We start from the raw sequence: 19,786 nt of genomic DNA, 5'->3' as shown, positions 1-19,786 counted from the left end.
AGAGCATTACAGATTCTTATTAACGCATATTCAACCTTTATGGGGAAACTTTTTGGGGCTCAAGGTCAACACTAAGAAATCGGCTGTAATGGGTTGTGTGGGCAGAAAGCGGTCCGCGAAAATGCGTCCTATGGTATGTAATGGAGAAATTATCCCAAGGGTGAAAGACTTTGATTACCTTGGCATTAGATTCTCTGAATCTCTTGCGGGGATGGCCCACATAAAATCAATCAAATTAACCCAACAATATCCCGTTTTCTGTCTCGCTGTGAGGGCCAACAGTTAAATGCTGTGCTCAAAATGAATTTGGCACAAACGAAAGCTGTTACTCTGTATGGCGCTCCACTATGGGGTTTTCAAAAAGCCCATGAGTTACAAGTGAAGGAGAAACCTGTTCTTTAGGAGGCCACTGGGGCTCCCGAGTTCATCCTCCTGCTCCTCCATTCATAGAGAACTGGGTATGGAATTTTGGGAGAACCAATGGCCGTTGGCCGCTATAATTTTCTGGGTCAGAATATGGGCAAATGAACGTGCATCACTATGCCATTTTATTATTAGGGCTCTAATGTCTAGGGATGGTTGGAGAAGAATCCTGTGGCTCGATTATCAACAAAGCCTTGGTTGAGGGCAATATAAGGGGTCTTCCCCCCCACCACCACCCATCCATCCCTCCAGATGCACTTCTGACTAAAGTTCAGATGAGGAGCTACAAATGCATTTTGGGGGTGTGGGGGGGCGAGTGTTTGCGATGAAAAGAACCTTTCTGGAGCATGTGACTAATTCAGACAAAGAGCACGTGGTGATTAGCCGGGCAAAGGAGATATAGCCCTGTTTAATTTGGGGCACTACTAGGAAAGACTGCTGGTTAATCACTCTTGCAAGATTTGATTGCATTCTACTGAGGGGAAACACAGTTAAATGAAGTGGTTACCCGGACTGGGTGGGGTGCCCAGTGTGTGGGTATATAAAGGAGGACTTGTCCCACCTGCTATTGTTTTGCCCTGGTTACAGTTGGATTAGACAATCAACCTTATTGCCCGTCCTGAGGGAGACTAATATCCACTTGCATAGGCCTGCGATCCTGTTTCTACTGAGTGTTGACTCTGATTTAACTGCGTGGGCATTACTTTCTTTTTTAAAAAGCTATGCACTACAGGAAGGGGTTGCTAGGCGAATGATTCTATCTGGCTATCTGTACTGCTCTATTACTTTTCCCCAAGAATTGGGGTCTTTGATTACTGGATCTTTGTTATCCAGATGGCTGCTGTTGTGTATGTCCTCTTGTCTTTTTGTAATGACATTTGATGCATTGTAATTTGATATGTAATATGCTGTGTTGAATTTATGTGGACCTGTAAGGGAATCGATTTTACAGTTTGTAATTAAATTTGGGTTATGTTTATTTATGTGTTTGATGGATTTTGAATCTGAATAAACATATTGACTGAAATTACATATTACACCAATCAAAGCTAACATTTCACCCATATTGGGTAAGGGGTGTGTCTCTACCACAACACACTTATTCACCTCCCTCAAATGTTAAATGTTAAAGATACTTGTCCCGCGCACCGTCACCCCCAGGCGCTCTGGCGAGGTAGGGATGGGTTAGTAGGGTGAAGAGGGAGTAGGATAGCGAGAGGAGTGGTGTTCTGTTGGCAGCTTCAACTCGGTATACACCGTGTGCTGAGCTTTTGGTGCGAGTCTCGGAGCAATGTCAGTCCTCATCTGCTGTTGGTGCGGTTTATGTTTTGTAGCGGTGTGATGAAGTGCATGCGGCTTGCGGTGCGAGAGGTGGTTGTGTTTTTTTTTTAGCGAGATAAGTACGTAGAATGTTTTGAGTTTTTAAATTTTATTTATTTATTTTGGTTAGTGGGTTGTATGCTTTGCAGCTAATCACAATATGCCCGAATGCCAGGATTTCAGGAATCCTGCCTGGTGTGAAAACGGCTAGACTTGAGAGTCCTGTATAATGAGGGAGAGGCCCACGCCCAAGAGAGCAATTGAATGTGGTGCCTCACTTCGCTGGATTTGAGAAACAATTGAATAATTCAGTACAGTCCTAAAACACAGCTAGAATCGAGAGTCCCGCAAAGGGAGAGGGAGGCCCACGCCTGACAGAAATTTTGGTTTTGATGCAATGCATTGCCTGTTGTATTCTAATGAACTATGTATAGTGAGGTTGAAGTGTCTATTCTCCTCCTTGAGTGTCGTAGCAGGAGTAGTAGTCTCCTTTTACCCTACCATCTATGTGAATAGGTCTACTTGAACTGTGAATGTGGTACGGGCCGGTATGCTGTGGATGAGTCATCCAAGTGATTTTGTCTTGGTCTGTGTTCAGTCTATATTGTCCTCCTCCTGTGGCTCTAAAGATGTCTTGTAGTATGTCGTGGGGTGCGTTCCTTGGGTTCTGTTCATGTTTGGTGGGGACCGGGGGTCGGTCTCTTTATTCATCGTTGTTTAGTGGTGTGGGCGATCAAATCCACACACAAATGCAGCTCACTCAATGCCTTTTTAACCACCACTATTGGAGAAATCCACTGCATAGAACTCGCTCTCTAACACCTGTTTCAAACAACTTCTGCAATTCCTTCCTGACACCCTCTCTCCTGCTCAATGGAACAGGACGTAACCTTGCTGCAACAGGTTCACAACCCTTCCTCAAGAAAATATTATCCTTCTTCCCTTTCACCTTCCCTATGCCCTCCTTTAACACCTTTTTTGTATTTCTGGCATACCAACTCACCAACATGCAACACCTGCTCCCTTGCATTGGGATCCAACTTTATTTGCAGAATTCTTTTAGCTTGCCACCCTGAAATTGTGGCCCCTTTTCTGTGACATACACCTTCCTTTAAAAATTCAGTTGAGTATTGAAATAACCGAGGTGCTCAATGTATCTAAATAATATCCACCAGGGGAAATATTGGCCCTTTCCAGATCACCCACATTGCCAAAAAACTTGCGTTCGAACACATTGCTAGACATCGGAATCACTGTGGTTCCCAAATCTGCCATCAGAACCGTAACACCATTCACACCCACCAAAGCATACGGTGCTCACACGCCTCGTCCTCATCCTCCATAACCATATTAATAGAGTTGACAGTAATATTCTCTTTGTGAGCTTCTTCATCCCCTGTGGAGGACCCTTGATTCTCTTTAGTCACATAAAACACCTTCCTGTGAAAAATCTTGCAGCAGCTTGCAAAGGGACCCTTCCATAGCAAGTCCCCCCCTCCCCCCTCTTTACAGGACCAGCACCTCCAAGCTTGTCAGTTGATCCTTGGCATTAGAACACAGGCTTGGTTCCCGTTGACTAAGGATTCCAGCTATGACACCACTCACATTACGGCCCATGTTACAACAATTTATTTGGCTTTTTCCTAGGTGGTTCTTACTTGTGAGCTCTTTGTTTCGGTCATGTTTTTTTGTTAAATTCAGTAAAATTAGCTTGCTCCATGTTTTCAGTAAAATTGGCTGTTTTTCTTTGAGGCACGTTTTCTTGTTTTAGAGAGTTTGAGTTGTAGTTCTGATTTGTTCTGCTATTATTAGTTTGCCATCAGCATTGGTCACCCCCTCCTCTGGAGTATCCCCTTTGGTAGAAGGTGCCAATTGACTTTTATCAGAGCTTAAGATCTTGATTTTAATATCTGCAATAACATGATTTTTTTTTTAATGGATAAACAATCAGAATGTTTACTCTGTGTTCTGGTGGCTTAATATCCCCTGGAAAAAAACAAAATGGAGTAGATGTAGCTAATGGAGATAAGTGGAACATGCCTTCATTATTTTATCATATCACTGTATGCTCCTGGTGTACAGAGTTCCAAGCACTTGCATTCCATTACATACAAATCCTACCCTTATTACTATATTCCACAGGAGACCTTTCCTAAAGATTGGTCACCAAGGAGGAAAAAGGACTGCCACCCATTTGATTTAGTCCTAAACCCAAGCTCAGCCATGTCCGGCGTGATTTCTGAGTAATTTGTGTTTGTATTCTTATGATGTAATTGTAATTGTTTATTTGTAAAGTGCTTATACACAAGTGAAGTGCTTTAAAGCGCTTCAAGGTGGGAAGGGAACAAGGAAATACAGTAGTCATTCTTGGGCCTTGAATTTCCCGAATGATCTAACAAAATTAACTAGCATACTAGGCCTGAGGCATTTCTACTAGTGCAAGTAGTGCAAGTGTGTGTCAATAATCCCCCGTGGACTTCGCGCGGGCTCGCTGGAGACTCCGCCATCCGGATCCTGCACAAGCGTGGGGTGAGGAGCTGGGGGGGATACTGAGGGCGGGCGCTCCCGCGACCCCTCCGCTCTGGCTGATACCCCCCGCTCCCTCATCACTGCACTCCACGACATTGGGATCCTGCGGCGATTACCCATTCTGCCTCATATGATCCATTGAGGCGCGCTGCATGGTCGTCTCCCCAGACACTGCCTCCCCTACACCCTGGCTCAGGAGCCTGGATAATACGCTTCTGATAACCCTGTGGGCTACTGCTACATCATCCAAAAAGCCAGATCTCCTTCCTTTTACCTTTTGCTTTGCACAGCCCCAGATCATATACAGCACCCATATTCCACTTACTCATATTACACAATGTCTAACAGATCCAGGAATACCAGTAAAACTGGGGCTATGGATAAATTTGCAAAAGCCACCCCGAGATCCGAGTCGGCCCACTCTTCTTGTGACCAGACCGGTAGCACAAATAGTTGAGACAAAAATCCTACGGTGGCGTGCCCTTCCACTATCCATTGCTGGACGGCTCTCCCTCCATTGCTGGACGGCTCTCCCTCATCAAAATGATCCTACTCCCCAAACTCCTTTGCACGTTTAGTAACGTACCCGTGTGGCCCGGGAGGGAATGTTTTACTAGAATACACACACTGTGTGCACAGTTCCTCTGGCACTCTGGCGCAGTACGCAAAAAGTGGACGGCCATGACACTCCCATACAGACAAGGGGGACTCACGGCTCCGGATCTGTCACTTTATTGGCACGCGGCCCAGGCCCAACATGCCACTCACTGGTACCCTGGTACACCGGTGCGTCCCCATATCAAACTGGAGCGACTGGCAGCTGCTGGTATCGACCTAATGTCCATCATACTACATCGGCAATACACGCCCGACTCTCCCATTGACCCAATCAACACGACCCTTCAAGCCTGGGCTCACCTGCTATTTCAGACACCTGAAGCCTCCCCGTATTACAAATGGCTTCCTGTGAGGGCCCTCCCCGGCCTAGAACCCACTCATGATGCAGCGCTGGCCCGACACTGGGGGAAGCTGGGATACCAAGCACTGACGGACTTCTACCCCGATGGCAGGTTCATTGACCCCCAAACCTGGAAACCGGGACACACCGGGACTGCCTTGGAGACCCTTCAATACTATAGATTACGGGCCGTGTTTCGCACCAAATGGCCCACATTCCCTGCTGAGCCCCCAGACAACTCAGCCATTACATATATTGCCAACTCGGGCAGTGCCCGTGGAATAGTCTCTTCACTTTACAAGATCATACAGGATGCTACCCCTACTCCCACTCTCAAGGCACGTGTTAAATGGGCTAGCGAACTAGACCTAGAACTATCAGACGGGGCCTGGGGCAATATGTGCCTACACACCCAAAAAGTCTCCCTCAATTTCCGTTTTCGCGCCATGCAGTAACAACTTTTAAATAGACTCTACTATACTCCGCATAGGACCTTGAGGTTCACTCGCACTACGGCGCATCTCTGCCCCCGTTGCGGGGCCACAGAAGCTGACCACTTACACATGTTCTGGTCTTGTGACAAGTTGCTTAGATTTTGGGAAAGTATCCTAGAAACACTCATGGCCATCACTGAAACGGTTATTGACCCTGATCCTTTGGCCGTCCTGTTTGGAGCCTGAAATACTGATGACACCAGACATTCGGCTAGATTTCTCAATATTGGGTGTATGATAGCCAAAAAATGCATTCTCCAGAGCTGGAGAAGTCCCTTCCCCCCGGTCCACCAGAAATGGCTCCATATGCTTACTTGGTCGCGAAACTGTGAGGAAGAATTTATATCCATGCTCCCCGCCACCTCTCGACCCAAGAACATCTGGGTGGAATTCAACTCCTACCTTAACAGACAAGGCGAGGTCGCTTCCAGCTCTGGCTCGTCCCCCACTCCTTCAATGACCACTCCTACTACAGGATCCCGTACTCGTATGAATCGTATGTGACCATTACCTGACAATGCTATTACTAATGTACTATGTTTTATGTATTGCTCCACCTTATGTTGCTTAGTCATGCTTGTTGCCTTGATGTGTGTACCTTGTAAACCTCTGCCTCCAAAAATAAAAGTTTTAAAAAAAAAAAGTCATGCTTTTGCTGAATCTGTTTCATTTTACATTCTATTCCATATAATTGTAGCTGAAAGGTTGGTTGCAGTAGTGGTTTCTAGGTGACATTGGGCTTAGACTGGTCATTTAGTGAGGAAAAGCACTAGCTATAAAGGGACTTCTGTGTTGTACGCTAGCTAGTCCGCTGACTATCACAATGACAGTCCCTGCTAACCTTCACCTCTCCATCTCCAACGTTCTGGATATCCTTGCTCCAGTCATGAGGATCTGCATGAGGCCTGCCTCCAAGCACAACACTTGTTATGATTCTGACCTATCCACTCTGAAACGCAAGTGCAGAGCTGCTTTGCGGAAGTGGCTTTATTCAAACAAATCCTCTGACCAACTGGCCTGCCGCCTGCCCCAAAGGTAATACAGACTCCATCCGCTTGAAGAATCAGGCCAATTTCCAAGCCTGTGTCTCTGGGGCCACCAACACAGCTGAACTGTTCAAAATTGGCAAGGAACTCTGCACTGCAATCCTACTGCAGTATTCACTTCTCCTCTGCCACCCCTGGCGTACTGCACTTGCCTCTCTCTTCATTACCAAAACTCAGGCCATCCTGTCCTCACTCTACGCTACACCCCCTCCCTTCCCCTCACCTGCTCTTAGGCCTCCCTTGGCCCCCCTCTTCCGTTCCCTCCTACACTCCTCTTTCTCGCCCATATCACTGTATAAGGTCTCTAGACGAGTCATCTCTCTGAAAGCCTCTTCCAAACAGGTGGTCCCCTGCTCCTCCAGAGCTATGAAGGACAACATTGCCTTCCTTGCTGCAGCCTTGGCTGATTTCTGCAATCACTCCTTTGTTACTAGTTCCTTCCCGCCACTCCTCAAGCACTGCCTTGTGCACCCATTATTAAAAAAGGCTTCTGCCGACCTTTCCTGTCCGGCTTACTACCGCCCTATCTCCATTACCCCATTCCTGGACAAATTCTTGGAGAAGCTGGTCATCTCTCCACTGATCCACCACACTGAATCTGTGACCACCAGTCGGTCCTCAGAGCAGCCAGAGGCAAAGAGACTGCACTCCTAAACACCTGTGAAGACTTACTCTCAAATCTTGATTCCAACTCTTCTTTCCATTCTTATCCTTCTTGACCTTTTCTCTGCCTTTGATATGGTCAATCATGTCACCCGTATAAACCGGCTTCCTGACACCCTTCACAGATCTGGCACTGGTCTGGTTGGCCTCCATCCTCTCTGACCAATCTTCCCAGGTTCTACTGGGCCCTTTTCTCTCCTCCATCACTCTCTCCAACTCCGGCGCCCCTCAGGGCTCTAGTCTCTCACCATGGCTCTTCAACATCTACCTTGCCCCTCTTGTCCATTTGATCTCTGCATTCTCTCCTAATTTCCAGGGTTATGCAAATGACATGCAGCTCTCCTTCAAACGTCCCTCCACTACCTCTTCTACCTCCCTCATTCCTGACTGTATGACTGCTATTCAGACATGGTGTGCTGCTAACGAGATCCTGCTCATTGGGACCCCAACTCCCTCCCTGGGATCCCTCCTTCCCTCATACTCTTTGGCCGCTCTCCATGGACCCTCTCCCATCACACTCTTGTGAGGCAAAAAATCTTGGTGTCATCTTAGACTCTCTCTCTCTCCTTCTCTCCTCACATCCCAGACCTTGCCAAGATGGCCCACTTCCAGCTGCACCTCCTCAGAGGCATTCTCCCTTTCCTCAATGAGTTCTGGTCCTCTCTAGGCTGGACTACTGCAACAGCCTCTTCCTCAATCTGCCTAACTTCTCCCTTTGCCCCCTTCAACTAATCCAGAATAGAACTGCAAGACTTATCCTTGGCCTCAAGCCCAGGGACCGCAGTTCTCGAGCCCTAATATCTCTCCACTGGCTTCTGGTTGCTGCAAGGATCAAGTTCAAGACCCACTGCATCATCCACAAGGCTTTTTGGGGCCTGGGACCCCGCTACATCCATCTCTCTCTCCCTAAATACCTCCCTGCTAGACCCCTTTGGTCCCCTAGCTCCAACTCTCTTCTGATCACATGCTTTTCCAAGGATAGAGGGGTGGAGGGGGGTGGGGGGAGTGGTAGATCTCTCTTCCGCAGGTGCCTCCCTCTCGAATGGCCTCCATGCACCGCTGAAACTTGAGCCGGATCTCCTTAAGTTCTGTAAGCTTCTCAATACTCAATTTTTTCTTCCTCCTTCCCTCTCCTCCCTCCCCTGCTAATGTTCCCATCTGCCTCTTGACTGGCTGCCTAGTTCAGGGCACTAGGCCCTTCTCGACCAACCAGTCAATCCCAGCACGTGGTCTTCCTTGAACCCCCCCCCCCCCAGCACATGGACCTTCTTCCTTTGCACTCTGCATTCCCCTGGCATTGTCCACCTGGCCTCCCCTTGCACTCGTCTAGCCCAGGGACCCTTGCCCCCCTTTCACACTTCCCCCCCAGCTATTGCGCCCCTGCCACTCTGACCTGCACTTCCTTTCCCTCCTTAGCATCAGCACGTTCTGCTCTGACTGGCACAACCCCTGCCTCTCCCCACCTCACTCCCTTGCACTTCTTGTTACTGCACTTGCACGATCCGAATGTCGCAAGGTCTAGTAGGACCGGTTTTGTTTTTCTTCCCCGACTCCCTCCCCCAACCCCCACCTTTGTCTTGGTGCACCTTGAAACACCAATATCTATGCAGGCACATTATAAATAATAAATAAATAAAATATAAATGTTTAGGTAGCCTCATGTTTGGTACAATCCTGCTTTATTTAATTTGCATATGAAGCCAATACATAAACATGCATTATGTATTCACGCCTGTTCCGATGATGCATACAAATGTTAATAGCCGCATGCAAGTAATTCGAATTTTTGACAAAATTGAGACCTGAATTGCTTATCCCCAGTCAGTTGCTAAACATAACATTTAAGCATTGGGGACCAATAGGGGATCATCCCCAGTGACCATTACTTATTAAAACATAATTGCTCAGAATCCTATACCCATCTAAAATAATGGAGGTCTCTTGTAGTATTTTGCTCCTACATTTGATGAAAAAGGACATTTAAATGAGAACTAAGGATTACTGTTAGACTTTCCTCTTGTTTTGTAGGGAGATAGCTGGTGGGTTAAATGCTAACCCTGCACTTCCACCCAATGCTAGTAGAGCCGATTCGGCCCATCATGCTTCATCTTCAGTCAATACATTAAGTTGTGTAATATTCGTTATTTCAGCGCCGTGAAGCTGAAACAAACCGAAGCACTATATAGTGACTATTCTATATTGCTTTTCCAATGTATAATGTTTGTAGTCCACTAAGAAATAATTGAATTGCGAAATGTTGAGCAGGTTTTTCACATTTCTCCCATGCACTGGCTGTGTAGTCGGAAAGGAATGCTTATGCTTAGGCTACTGTTGCTCACAAAGGAAAGGTACATCTAGCATTCTTTTGTATTGTTTCCAGTTCTTTTTCAGCTGTGTTTGGCCTTTTTTTTAATCCGGAAATAAACAAGTACAGGAGTACTTAGGTTTTCAGTTTTGAGCATGGAGTTTGCAATACTTTTCTGCCCATTGACCTTTGGAAAGTGTAAAATACATTGAAATTCGGGAGCGATTACGGACTCCGTGTAGGGTTACTTCTCGCCATTTACTTTACAGTTCGTGCACTGCTCCGTCCCATATCTCAAGCCAGGGCTAAGATTATTTTTGGGTTTGCCCTAAATAAATAGTAGAAATGCTGGATTCTTGTTCTTTTTCATCTGCTATCTTAAATCGATGAAACTAATGCTTTTCTATCGGCTAAGAGATGTCCGCTGCTACAACACTGCAGTTCTTTGCTTCAGCTGAGCATGCCACGTACATGTGGGCACTGCAGTTCCACGTTGTCCTTCAAAGCATCAATTATGGCTACATTGTATAGAAGGAGGAACCAAAATGGTACCTGTTAGAGGAAACGTTAAATCTTTGTACCAGCCATTGTTACAAGTATATATTTCCAGCAATGCCAAAATAATGCATTTTGATATTGAAAGTAGCAACATGTTAAGTTTCTGTAACATTGTTTAGTTTGTCGGTTTTTGTCTATATGACGACATGCAAAGTGTGCGTGTCTGTACAATTGCTTTTCTTGAATTACTGTAAAAGCCTCTTTATCTGCTGTTTTATATAAATATTTATATAAAGTCAAAAATCGTTTTTGTGATGTGGCGAAGCGTTGGCGTACGTGAGGCAAAGGAAAGGCAGATAGGAGACTAATCTGGCAACTCCTTGAAGACTTTGACCTCAACGTCCTCCCTCTCATTGAGGTGTGGTTCAATGCCAGCTCTGTCACTGCTTTTGACACTCTCCTACATGAAGGCTACTAGATCCTCTCCATGACCCGATCTAACCCGTTTGCAGTGTTGTGGTGCTTATCTTCCCTGAATGGATCCCTGCTTCCATCATATCCACTCAATTCTATTCCTCCTTTGAATGCCTTGTGTGTAAGCTTTGTGTCTCCTTCCCTCTCGACACTATTTATAGGGCCCTTTGACCGACCTCTTCCTTTCAGAGTGGGCCTACCTTACCTCCTCTCTCCTGACCTCCACCTCTAAGCTTCTCCTCCTTGGAGACTTCAATATTCATCTGGACTCTCCTAACATGGCCACCCTACTCTTTGCAACACCTGCAACTCTTTCCCTCACCATTCTTCCCTCCAGTCCAACCCACTCAGCCAGGCACACACTAGATAATCTCGGCGGACATCCCTTTCCCTTTCTCTAACCCTCTCTTGGAACATGCTCTCCTCTCCTGCCACCTAGAGCTCTTGGGCTCTCCGGCTAAATCTCCTCCCGCACTGCCAGTCGCCTTCTCCCGACTGATGAAGCAAGTGTTAGTAGCTGCCTTTGCTGCCTCTTTCATTCCCCCTCCCACTTGCCCCTCCCATGATGATTTGTTTGAAGTCTGCTTCCAAGTGCAACAGCTGGTATGATTCTGACCTTGCCTCGCTGAAAAGCAAGTGCAAAGTCGCTGGCTTCTAGAACATTGTCTAACAAACTGGCCTGTCGCCTGCTCCAAAGACCATACAGATTCTCCATCCGTTCCAAGAAGCGTGCCCATATTCAAGCCTGCAGATCTGGGGCAACCAACAACATGGCTGAGCTCTTTAAAATCTGCAAGGAACTTGCCGGTCCTTCTGCAGTCTCCACCTCTCCTCATCCTTTCCAGGCCTGCTGTCATGAACACTGTGAGGGGGCACAAGTTGTGCCACAAGCAGGCTCCCACCAGAACCCTGAGGGCCTTAAAACCACTGCAAAAGGGCTCCTGGAGCCAGTCCTGGCGCCTTTGGCACCAGGCTCATATGTAGGAAGGAAGGGTTGTTCAAACTAGGTCCCATTTATGTACATGGGCCTTTAAATCCAACATGGAAGCATCCACACAGTCTAGTTCTAAGAACCAAGCCATGCGGTCTAGTGTTTTGGGTGTGGCAGGCCTGGAACTACTTTCCCTGGTACTACTTTACCTGGGCTATATAAACCACACCCTGACTGCAGAACACGCTTTGTGTTATTCTGCAACCAGCAGCGTGACGCTCACCGTGTCCAGCTTCTGGTCTTCAGCATCTTCCTGTAATCCTGCAAGAACAAGATTATTCTGTCTTATCTTAGAAAACACCATCCAGCACTCGGCATCTCAACTGGGCTGCAATCTGTGGAAACCGAGAGAAGAAACATCACTCACCTGTGAGTACTAGTTTAAGGACTTACGGCGATCCGCTACCACAGCTGCTGTTCGAACATTGCGACCTGCAATAAAAAGAAAGGGAAAAACAATATTAGAATGCGCGCTTCCAAAACACGAATTCCATCATTCTTACCTGAATTCCATTGCGCTACGCCACGCTTCCATCCAGAGCACCACAGCAACATCTGCAAAGGAAAAGAGACATATTCAGGTTCGCTTTCCATATTAAACAACCGCACAGCGCTGTACTTACCTTAACGGATTCCGGGGGCCTATTTTTCATCACGCTCTCATCCACTCGCAGCACCACAGCGGCCTGTGAGGAGAAGAAGAAGAAAACACAGGTTAAAGAAAACACAGGTTAGCTTTAAAAGACAATGAAGGCGCTGCGCTTCGCACTTTCTCTTACCTAAAAACGTGCCTCTCCATCCGGCACGCCAGCATCAAGACCTTCGCACCTGAAAAGGAGATAAAGACATTAACGAATTCCCACCATAAACAGAACAAAGACTTAAAATTAACAAACCTACCTGCCTACCAGCAGATTCGGGGTCACAGCAGGTCTGGGCCCAAGGAAGGCGTACTGCACCAGTGAAGCAACTCTGGTAGCTCGCCAACAAACGTCAATCGCCCCTGCACAAGAAACGCAGGATGGATAGCTCACCCTACAAAAAACTAAGGTGAGAAAAGAACCCAGTGGGAAGGGAATCTGTCAGAGGGAGGTGGGAGATTCACCCATTAGAGACAGTTATCACAAATCCTCCCTTCAGTAATTGCAGATTCATTATTCAGCACTGGGCAACTACGCATCCAGGTTTCCAAATCTCAGAGCCTTCCAGACGCCCCCGGGGATATCGGGTGAGCGTAACACCCTCTGCACGTCCTTGGCCTGCCATTTCATATCCAAAACGCAGGACGACTTGTACCCACTCCACTCCATCCCATCCCTCCTACTCTCAGGCCTCCCTTGGCCCCTGTCCCTCCTTCCCTCCTACACTCCACCTTCTCACCCAGAGCACCTGACGAGGTCACCAAGACAGTCTGCTCTATAAAAGTCTCCAAATAGGTGCTCCCCCAGCTCCTTCATAACTATCAAGGACAATATTGCCACCCTCATTCCCTCCTTGGCTGACTTCTGCAATCAATCCTTTGCCACTGGCTCCTTCCCTCCACAAGCACTCCCTTGTGCACCCCCTCCTAAAAAAGCCATTTGTGGACCCTTCCTGCCGGGGGAACTACCACCATATTGCCACTATACCTTTCCTTGGCGAAATCGTGGAGAAATTGGTCACCTCCCAACTAATCCACCACACACAATCTGTCCACCACCATCCGTCTGGATTTAGAGCAGCTAGAGGCACAGAATCTTCTTTCCTTGAACACCCATGAAGACCTGTTCTCAAACATCGATTGCAACTCCCAACTACTCTCCTCATCCTCAACATTTCCTCTGCCTTCGATGTCAATCATACCATCCTCATGTATCTGCTCTGTGACACCATTGGCATCATGGACCGGGCACTGGACTGGTTGACTGCTTTCCTTTCTGATCGATCTTCCCAGGTACAACTGGGCCCCTTTCTCTTCTCCATCTCACTCTACCTGTGGCGTCTCTCACGGCTCTATCCTCTCACCTTGGCTTTCCAACATCTACCTTGCCCCTCTTGTCCACTTGATCTCCATCTTCTGTCCTCATTTCCAGTGTTCTGCTGATGACACTCGGCTCTCGTTTCAGCTCCCCTCCCTTGTCTCATTCCCGACTGTCTGACTGCTATTCAGGCATGGTGTACTGCTAATGTTCTCTGCCTCAATGCCAGTAAGACTGAGATCCTTTGCATTGAGACCCCTGGCCCCTCCTTTGTTCCTACTCTCTGGCTGCCCTCCTTGGGCCCTCTCCACGCACCCTCTTGTGAGGCAAAAAACCTGGGTTTCATCTTCGACTCCCCTCTCTCATATCGGTGACCTTGCCAACAAGGCCCACTATCAACTTCACCTTCTCAGAGGCATTCTCCCCTTCCTAAGCTTCCCCCGGCAACACAACCTCTCTAGAGCTATGTTTCGCTCCAGGCTGGACTATTGCAACAGCCTCTTCCTCATCCTGCTTCTTTCCTCACTTCGCGCTCTTCAACTAATCCAGAATAGGACTGCAAGATTTATCTTTGGTCTCAAGGGAAGGGACCTAATTTCTCCAGCCCTATAATCTCTCCTCTGCGTCCCAGTGACTGCAAGGATCAAATTCAAGATCCTCTGCATCATCCACAAGCCTTTCTGTGGCCAGGGACCTCACTACATCCAACTTTCTCTGCCTAAATACCTCCCTGCGAGAGCCCGTCGGTCCTCTAGTTCCAACTCTCTTCTGGTCAGACATTTCTCCAAGCAGAGAGTCAGGGGTAGATCTTTCTTTGGCAGTGGTCTCCCTCTGGAATGGCCTCCCAGCCTTTCTCAGACTTGAGCTGGGTCTAGTTAAGTTCGGAAACTCCTCAAGACCTTCCTGTTCTCCTGTTCCTTCCCACTTTCTCTCCCTTGCTAATGCCCCCTGCCTTGTGATTGGTTCCCGGTCCCTTATGAGTCGAACTGGGGCCAGACCCTCCTCAACCAGCCTGTCCCCCCTCCAAACCCCCCTTAATCAGCACTTGCCCTCGGGCACCCTTCCCTGACTAGCCCACTGAGTCCGGTCCACCCTACTCGCACTATTCTACCCATTCCCCTTGCACTTGCCCTCCTGGCTCCCTTGGCACTTGCCTAACCCCTGCAGCCCCCTGCACCCCCCCTTCCCTCTCCCTCAGCCATCATTTCTCCTTGCCCCTCCCCCCTGCCGTATTTCCTTGCACTATCAAAATGTTCCAAGGCCTAGTAGGACAGTTATTGTTTTTACTCCTGTCCTCCACCCCGCCTTGTGGCACTTGGATACACCATGGCTGTATAGGTGCCATATAAATGTACAATGAATACATTTTAAAAAGAGGCGATGGGGAAGGCACGTAGCATTCCAGAAGTTTCAGAATTGTTGCTATATAAAGAGGTTGCGACAGGCATTTCTGTTCCTCTCTTGCGAATAGTGCTAGTGTTAATTCACGAATGGCTGTGAGAACAAGCCAACCTTGCTGCTAATAATTATTCGGTCAATGAAATTAATAATCTGATTTAGGATATGGTTCCGGGCACAGTTGCTGAGTACGACTCAGTCGATATGGTGGTGGATGCTGACGAAGCCGTAAACTAACAAACAGAATTCTTCAACTCACTCAACCCTCTTCTGGGAATGCCACCACATCACCTTCGACTGAAAGTTGGGTCACTCATTATGCCGCTTTGCAATCTCGACCCACCTGGGTTGTGTAATGGGCAAAAGGCTGTGCGTTAAATTCCTGCCCAACGTAATTGAAGCAGCAGTGCTGACAGGGAAGGGAAACGATGTATTTATCCCACTCATTCCGACAGACCTGCCAATCAGTTTCAAGCGCCTAAAGTTCCCGGGACAGGATGGCATTCATTATCGCGATCAACAAGGCACAGGGTCAGTCAATCAAGTGCTCTGGTATCAACTTGGAATCTCCATGTTTCTCCCACGGGCAGTTATGTTGCGTGTTCTAGAGTGGGTTCCCTCTTTGCTCCAACTGGAAAAACAAAAAATGGTGTTTTATAAACAAGCTTTACAATGTTAAATGTACTTTGGTAAAATTAAACTTTAGGTCCATAGTTGTTGGCACTGTCCGCATCATGCCACCCATCGTGCTGTTCAGGAATATGAATCTCCATGTTCTCACATACAGTTATACATTTCAGAATGAGTTTTTAAGAACAACAAATAGTGTTTTGTAGTCTTTATAAAACATTTTTAAAATATTAAATAATTGAAAAATGTAGTGAATTTTTCTTTTCATTTTTATGGCGCCTTTCTGAAAAGAGTAAAGCTACCTTAAGGTATTTTGAACAAATAGTACCTGTGAGAATGACATCCCGGGCAATAGTATTGTATTAAAAAAACAGTCTTCATCTTGATTTATTTTTCTTCCCACAGGGCACATGCAGAGGCCCGGTCGTCTGTGAAACACAACCTAAGGCCAGAGTCCAATGAGAAAGAAAAGGACCCAGAGGAAAAGGAGAACATGGATGATCCAGACACCAAGGTTGCTCAGTCAAGTGATGGAGAAGTACAAACGGAAGGAAAGAAAAAGAAACAGCGTACTGGATTCAGGGACCGCAAGGTACAAGAATGTGCAAGAAAGTGCGATTGTTTCTTGATAATGATGTGGGAACCGAGATCTAGAAGTAGGAAGGTTGTTTTCCATGGCCATGTGTGGGAAGGCCATCCAGTCCCGCTTTGTTCCTTTTTGGATTCTGAAAGTAAAAACTCTCCCTAAATTTAAAGTAAAAAACATGACTGGATGGCCATGGGTAATTTGAGAGCTCTGTCACCAATATTGCCTATGCTGGTTACCTAAATCAATCAAACTGCTGTATTAAGATACACATCTTCATGGCTCAAGCCAGCTGTAGTGGTGTTGCCACAGTCTGTTTTTTTTCATGTCACTTATTTATCTTCTCCCGAGAGATGGAAAGTTAATGCTTTTGCCACCAGATCGATTCAAAATCATGCTTTACTATGTTTTAAATTGAAGAGTTTGATCCCTTTGGGAAAGGAATATGTGTGCGGCCATTGTCTACATCTTAAGAACAGCTTTTCCTCCTTGCACCAGGCTTTCTGCTCCACTGAATTTTCCCGACTGTTTACTTGTTCGAGGCCTCAAATCTACTCGACCACTAGCATAGATAGTCTAGTAGTTTCTATGCAGGTCGAGTACCATTTACATGGAGCTCTCCCTTGCTGGCGAGTACAATGGCATTCTGGGATGTTTTGATATTTAAAAATATGAACTAAAAGTTACAAAGCTTTCACTGTGTTTGGATTGCCTCCGGGTGGCACCAATGCCCCAAACATGAAGTGGGCTTTTTGTGACATGTAACACTTCACAGAAAGCTCTGGTAAAATGTTTGTCACCAGTTACCATGAGTCCAGTGCATTTCTCTTTTGTCAAGTAGGTAAACCAAATAATTTGACAAGCAGGTCTAGTGGGATTATAAAAAATTGGCAAGGCCGGTGTTCTGAATGTCAAGGTACTGGGCTTTGTGAAGGGTTGTGTTATACTTACCTACTGGCACGGCTGGACAACTGATGCTCTTGTTTTCTCATTTCACTGGCTATGTCCTTTAGCTGATCATATCCACGTCATTGATCAGCAGCCCTAATTTAAACCCTTCTAGCTTGTTAAGTTACCTTTATAAACCCTGAGATATGCTAAAAAAGGTCTAGCTCAGTAAAGCATTGTGGAAGGGACTTCTCCTGGTGTGTTAAGGTATTTAACATACCTGCAAAGCCTTTTTCTGCTCCAAACATCCTTATTCTACCCATGTTAACTACTGGTGTTCATCATAAATTGCTCCACTGCTACTACTGTGGGAATGTGTTGGCAACAGGGGCAAACACCTTTGGTAAGTCTAATGTTGTTCAAATTGATCTTAGTGCTCACACTACAATCAACAACATTGGATCCTTGTCTAATATTATGAAGCTCTTCCTTAAAAACACAACTTAAGTATCAAGAACCTTCTCCATGTTGAGAGCAAGCATATCCGGTGAGCTTATCCTTTCCACAATTCGATTAACTACTTCCCTGACAGGGCCTGCCTGATCCAGTCCAATCCAAATTGATAGCGGTTGAGACCAGAGATGTGCATTGGCATCCTATTTCTTAGAACTTTTGTTTACATTTTAGCATTCACATATAAAAGGTCATTTGCCAAGCATAGGTTGCCATTCCTAGATTTGGTATGACCATAATGTAGGATTCACTAATTGTCTCATTGAAGCGATCAGTGACCTTAAGAGCAGAATATGTTAACTAAGAGGACCGCAATGTCTTATCAAATTCTAAAAGTTGTTTATGGTCAGTCATCAGGGCTTGAGGCTTTCTTTAAATTTGAGGCGCCAATAGTTTTCAGTCTCATTCTTTTTCTAGAGAGCTCCACAGTGCATCCGTTACCCTTTCATTTAGTGTTAGCCGTGTGACTTTATCTAGAATGTTCTCACCGCTTGGGGTTTCAGGAGTATACATTTTATTTTAATATAGCTTTATAGACCTGCAGCGAGGGCCGTACCGGGCGTTATGGGCCCTGAAGACCGAGTTAATGGCCCGAGCGAAGCAAGGTTTTTCCTTCCGGCATAGGTATTATTGCTGGCAGATTTACCGCCAGCTTCAGTTCCTCCAAATCCTAGTGGCGTCCACTGAGACTGCATAATTGGTTCGAATGGTGCCTCCTTGCCACTGGTTATTTGGCAAATTTGCTACCACAGCTTTGGCAGATTTTAGCAAATTAACTTGCACAATTCCCCAATTTCGAAATCTCTCAAAACATGGCCTTTTCAACAATACCAGACCAAGGACGAACTCCAATGGATGGACATACCGATGCACAGTGTGCAGTAGCACCAGGAGTGCGTCAAGTGCTGGACGGGATTACCAGAATAACTGATTTCAGGCCCAACTAACTGGACAGACTCAAAGAATATGGCAAAGTACTACTTTATTATCTATTCAATAAAGTAGGAAAATCTGGCAAGCATGACAAGTCGTATCCGATACACCCTCGACTACATTTCAGCTACACAAAGGATTTATACCTATGTCAATAATGACATCCTACATGGCAAATAGTAGAAACATATCGGGCGGAACAATAGGTTGAGGGAACATATATACCTATAGCTTAATCAGCTGTTAATAACATTATTGGCTGGCCCTTATCAAGTAGGCATACCGGGAACTACGTATAATACAGATAATAGTAGAAATACAGCAGCGGATTGGTTTCTGCAACAGTGTATGGTCCACCATCACATAGGCCATTATGATTGGTAAGCACTCTCTTCTAATCTTGGACATTTGGCTTGTTAGCAGCACATGAGCAAAACGAAAGCCAGGAGCCGGGAACAACGTCCGACAACAGCCCACTTGGCCAATTAGCCTACCATCTCTCATCAGTTAGGCCTTAAGCCAAGGCCTCTTTGTAGTTGACCTTGCTGACTGTTCTCTTCTCCTCAACTTTAAAAGGAGTAAAGGTACATTGCTATCTTCGTCAGGCACCTTATGAATAGGCCTTGTTTTCTGGTCTTGCACCGTGTGTGAGGAGACCATGATCTGTCCATTCTGTCCTTTTATTTAATGTTATTTGATCAATTATACCGAGTGCTATTACTCTCCTTTCCGTCTGGAGACTTGATTGCTGCGTCTTGCATATGCTTTCTGCATTTTTTATTGCCCACCACTTGGTACTCATAAATGTATACTCTTTTGCCCAATCTAAGAGAAATGTCCTACATACATGGCTTATCCTCTTCAACTCCTTTTATACCTTGCAGAAGCTTCTTACTGCAGCATCCTTGATTCTTGAACAAACAAATATTCTTTGTTCTTGCATGAATCTGAATTTCAGTGCCTGTCGGTTCTGCAGCCTTTGGGTCTCCTTGTTTTTTTTTCATAGCTTACTATTATGCAAAACCAACATCCATTTTCTCATCATGGCTGCTTTACTAGCGTTATGTTTTCTACTGTAGGTAGCTTCTATATGTCTTATCTACCTTGTTTTTCTGCGTACATACATCTACTGCATTTCGTATCTTCTCGGCGTATATGATTTGTTTGTATCCACATGTA

At 46.1% G+C, this 19,786-nt stretch overlaps 1 protein-coding gene across 1 annotated transcript in view; it reads left to right on the top strand.

Annotated features, from left to right (window-relative positions):
* Positions 1–19,786, top strand: part of MICU1 (mitochondrial calcium uptake 1) — a 970,699-nt gene that overhangs the window by 234,506 nt on the left and 716,407 nt on the right. The window contains 1 exon segment of the mRNA XM_069610522.1: positions 16,093–16,279. Coding sequence (XP_069466623.1) covers positions 16,093–16,279 — 187 coding nt within the window.

This window comes from Ambystoma mexicanum, chromosome 8, assembly GCF_040938575.1.
Source record: "Ambystoma mexicanum isolate Mex_15411 chromosome 8, UKY_AmexF1_1, whole genome shotgun sequence".
Classification (NCBI taxonomy): Eukaryota; Metazoa; Chordata; class Amphibia; order Caudata; family Ambystomatidae; genus Ambystoma; species Ambystoma mexicanum.
The sequence above is the reverse complement of the archived record's forward strand: the minus strand, read 5'-3'. Positions and strand labels throughout refer to the sequence as shown.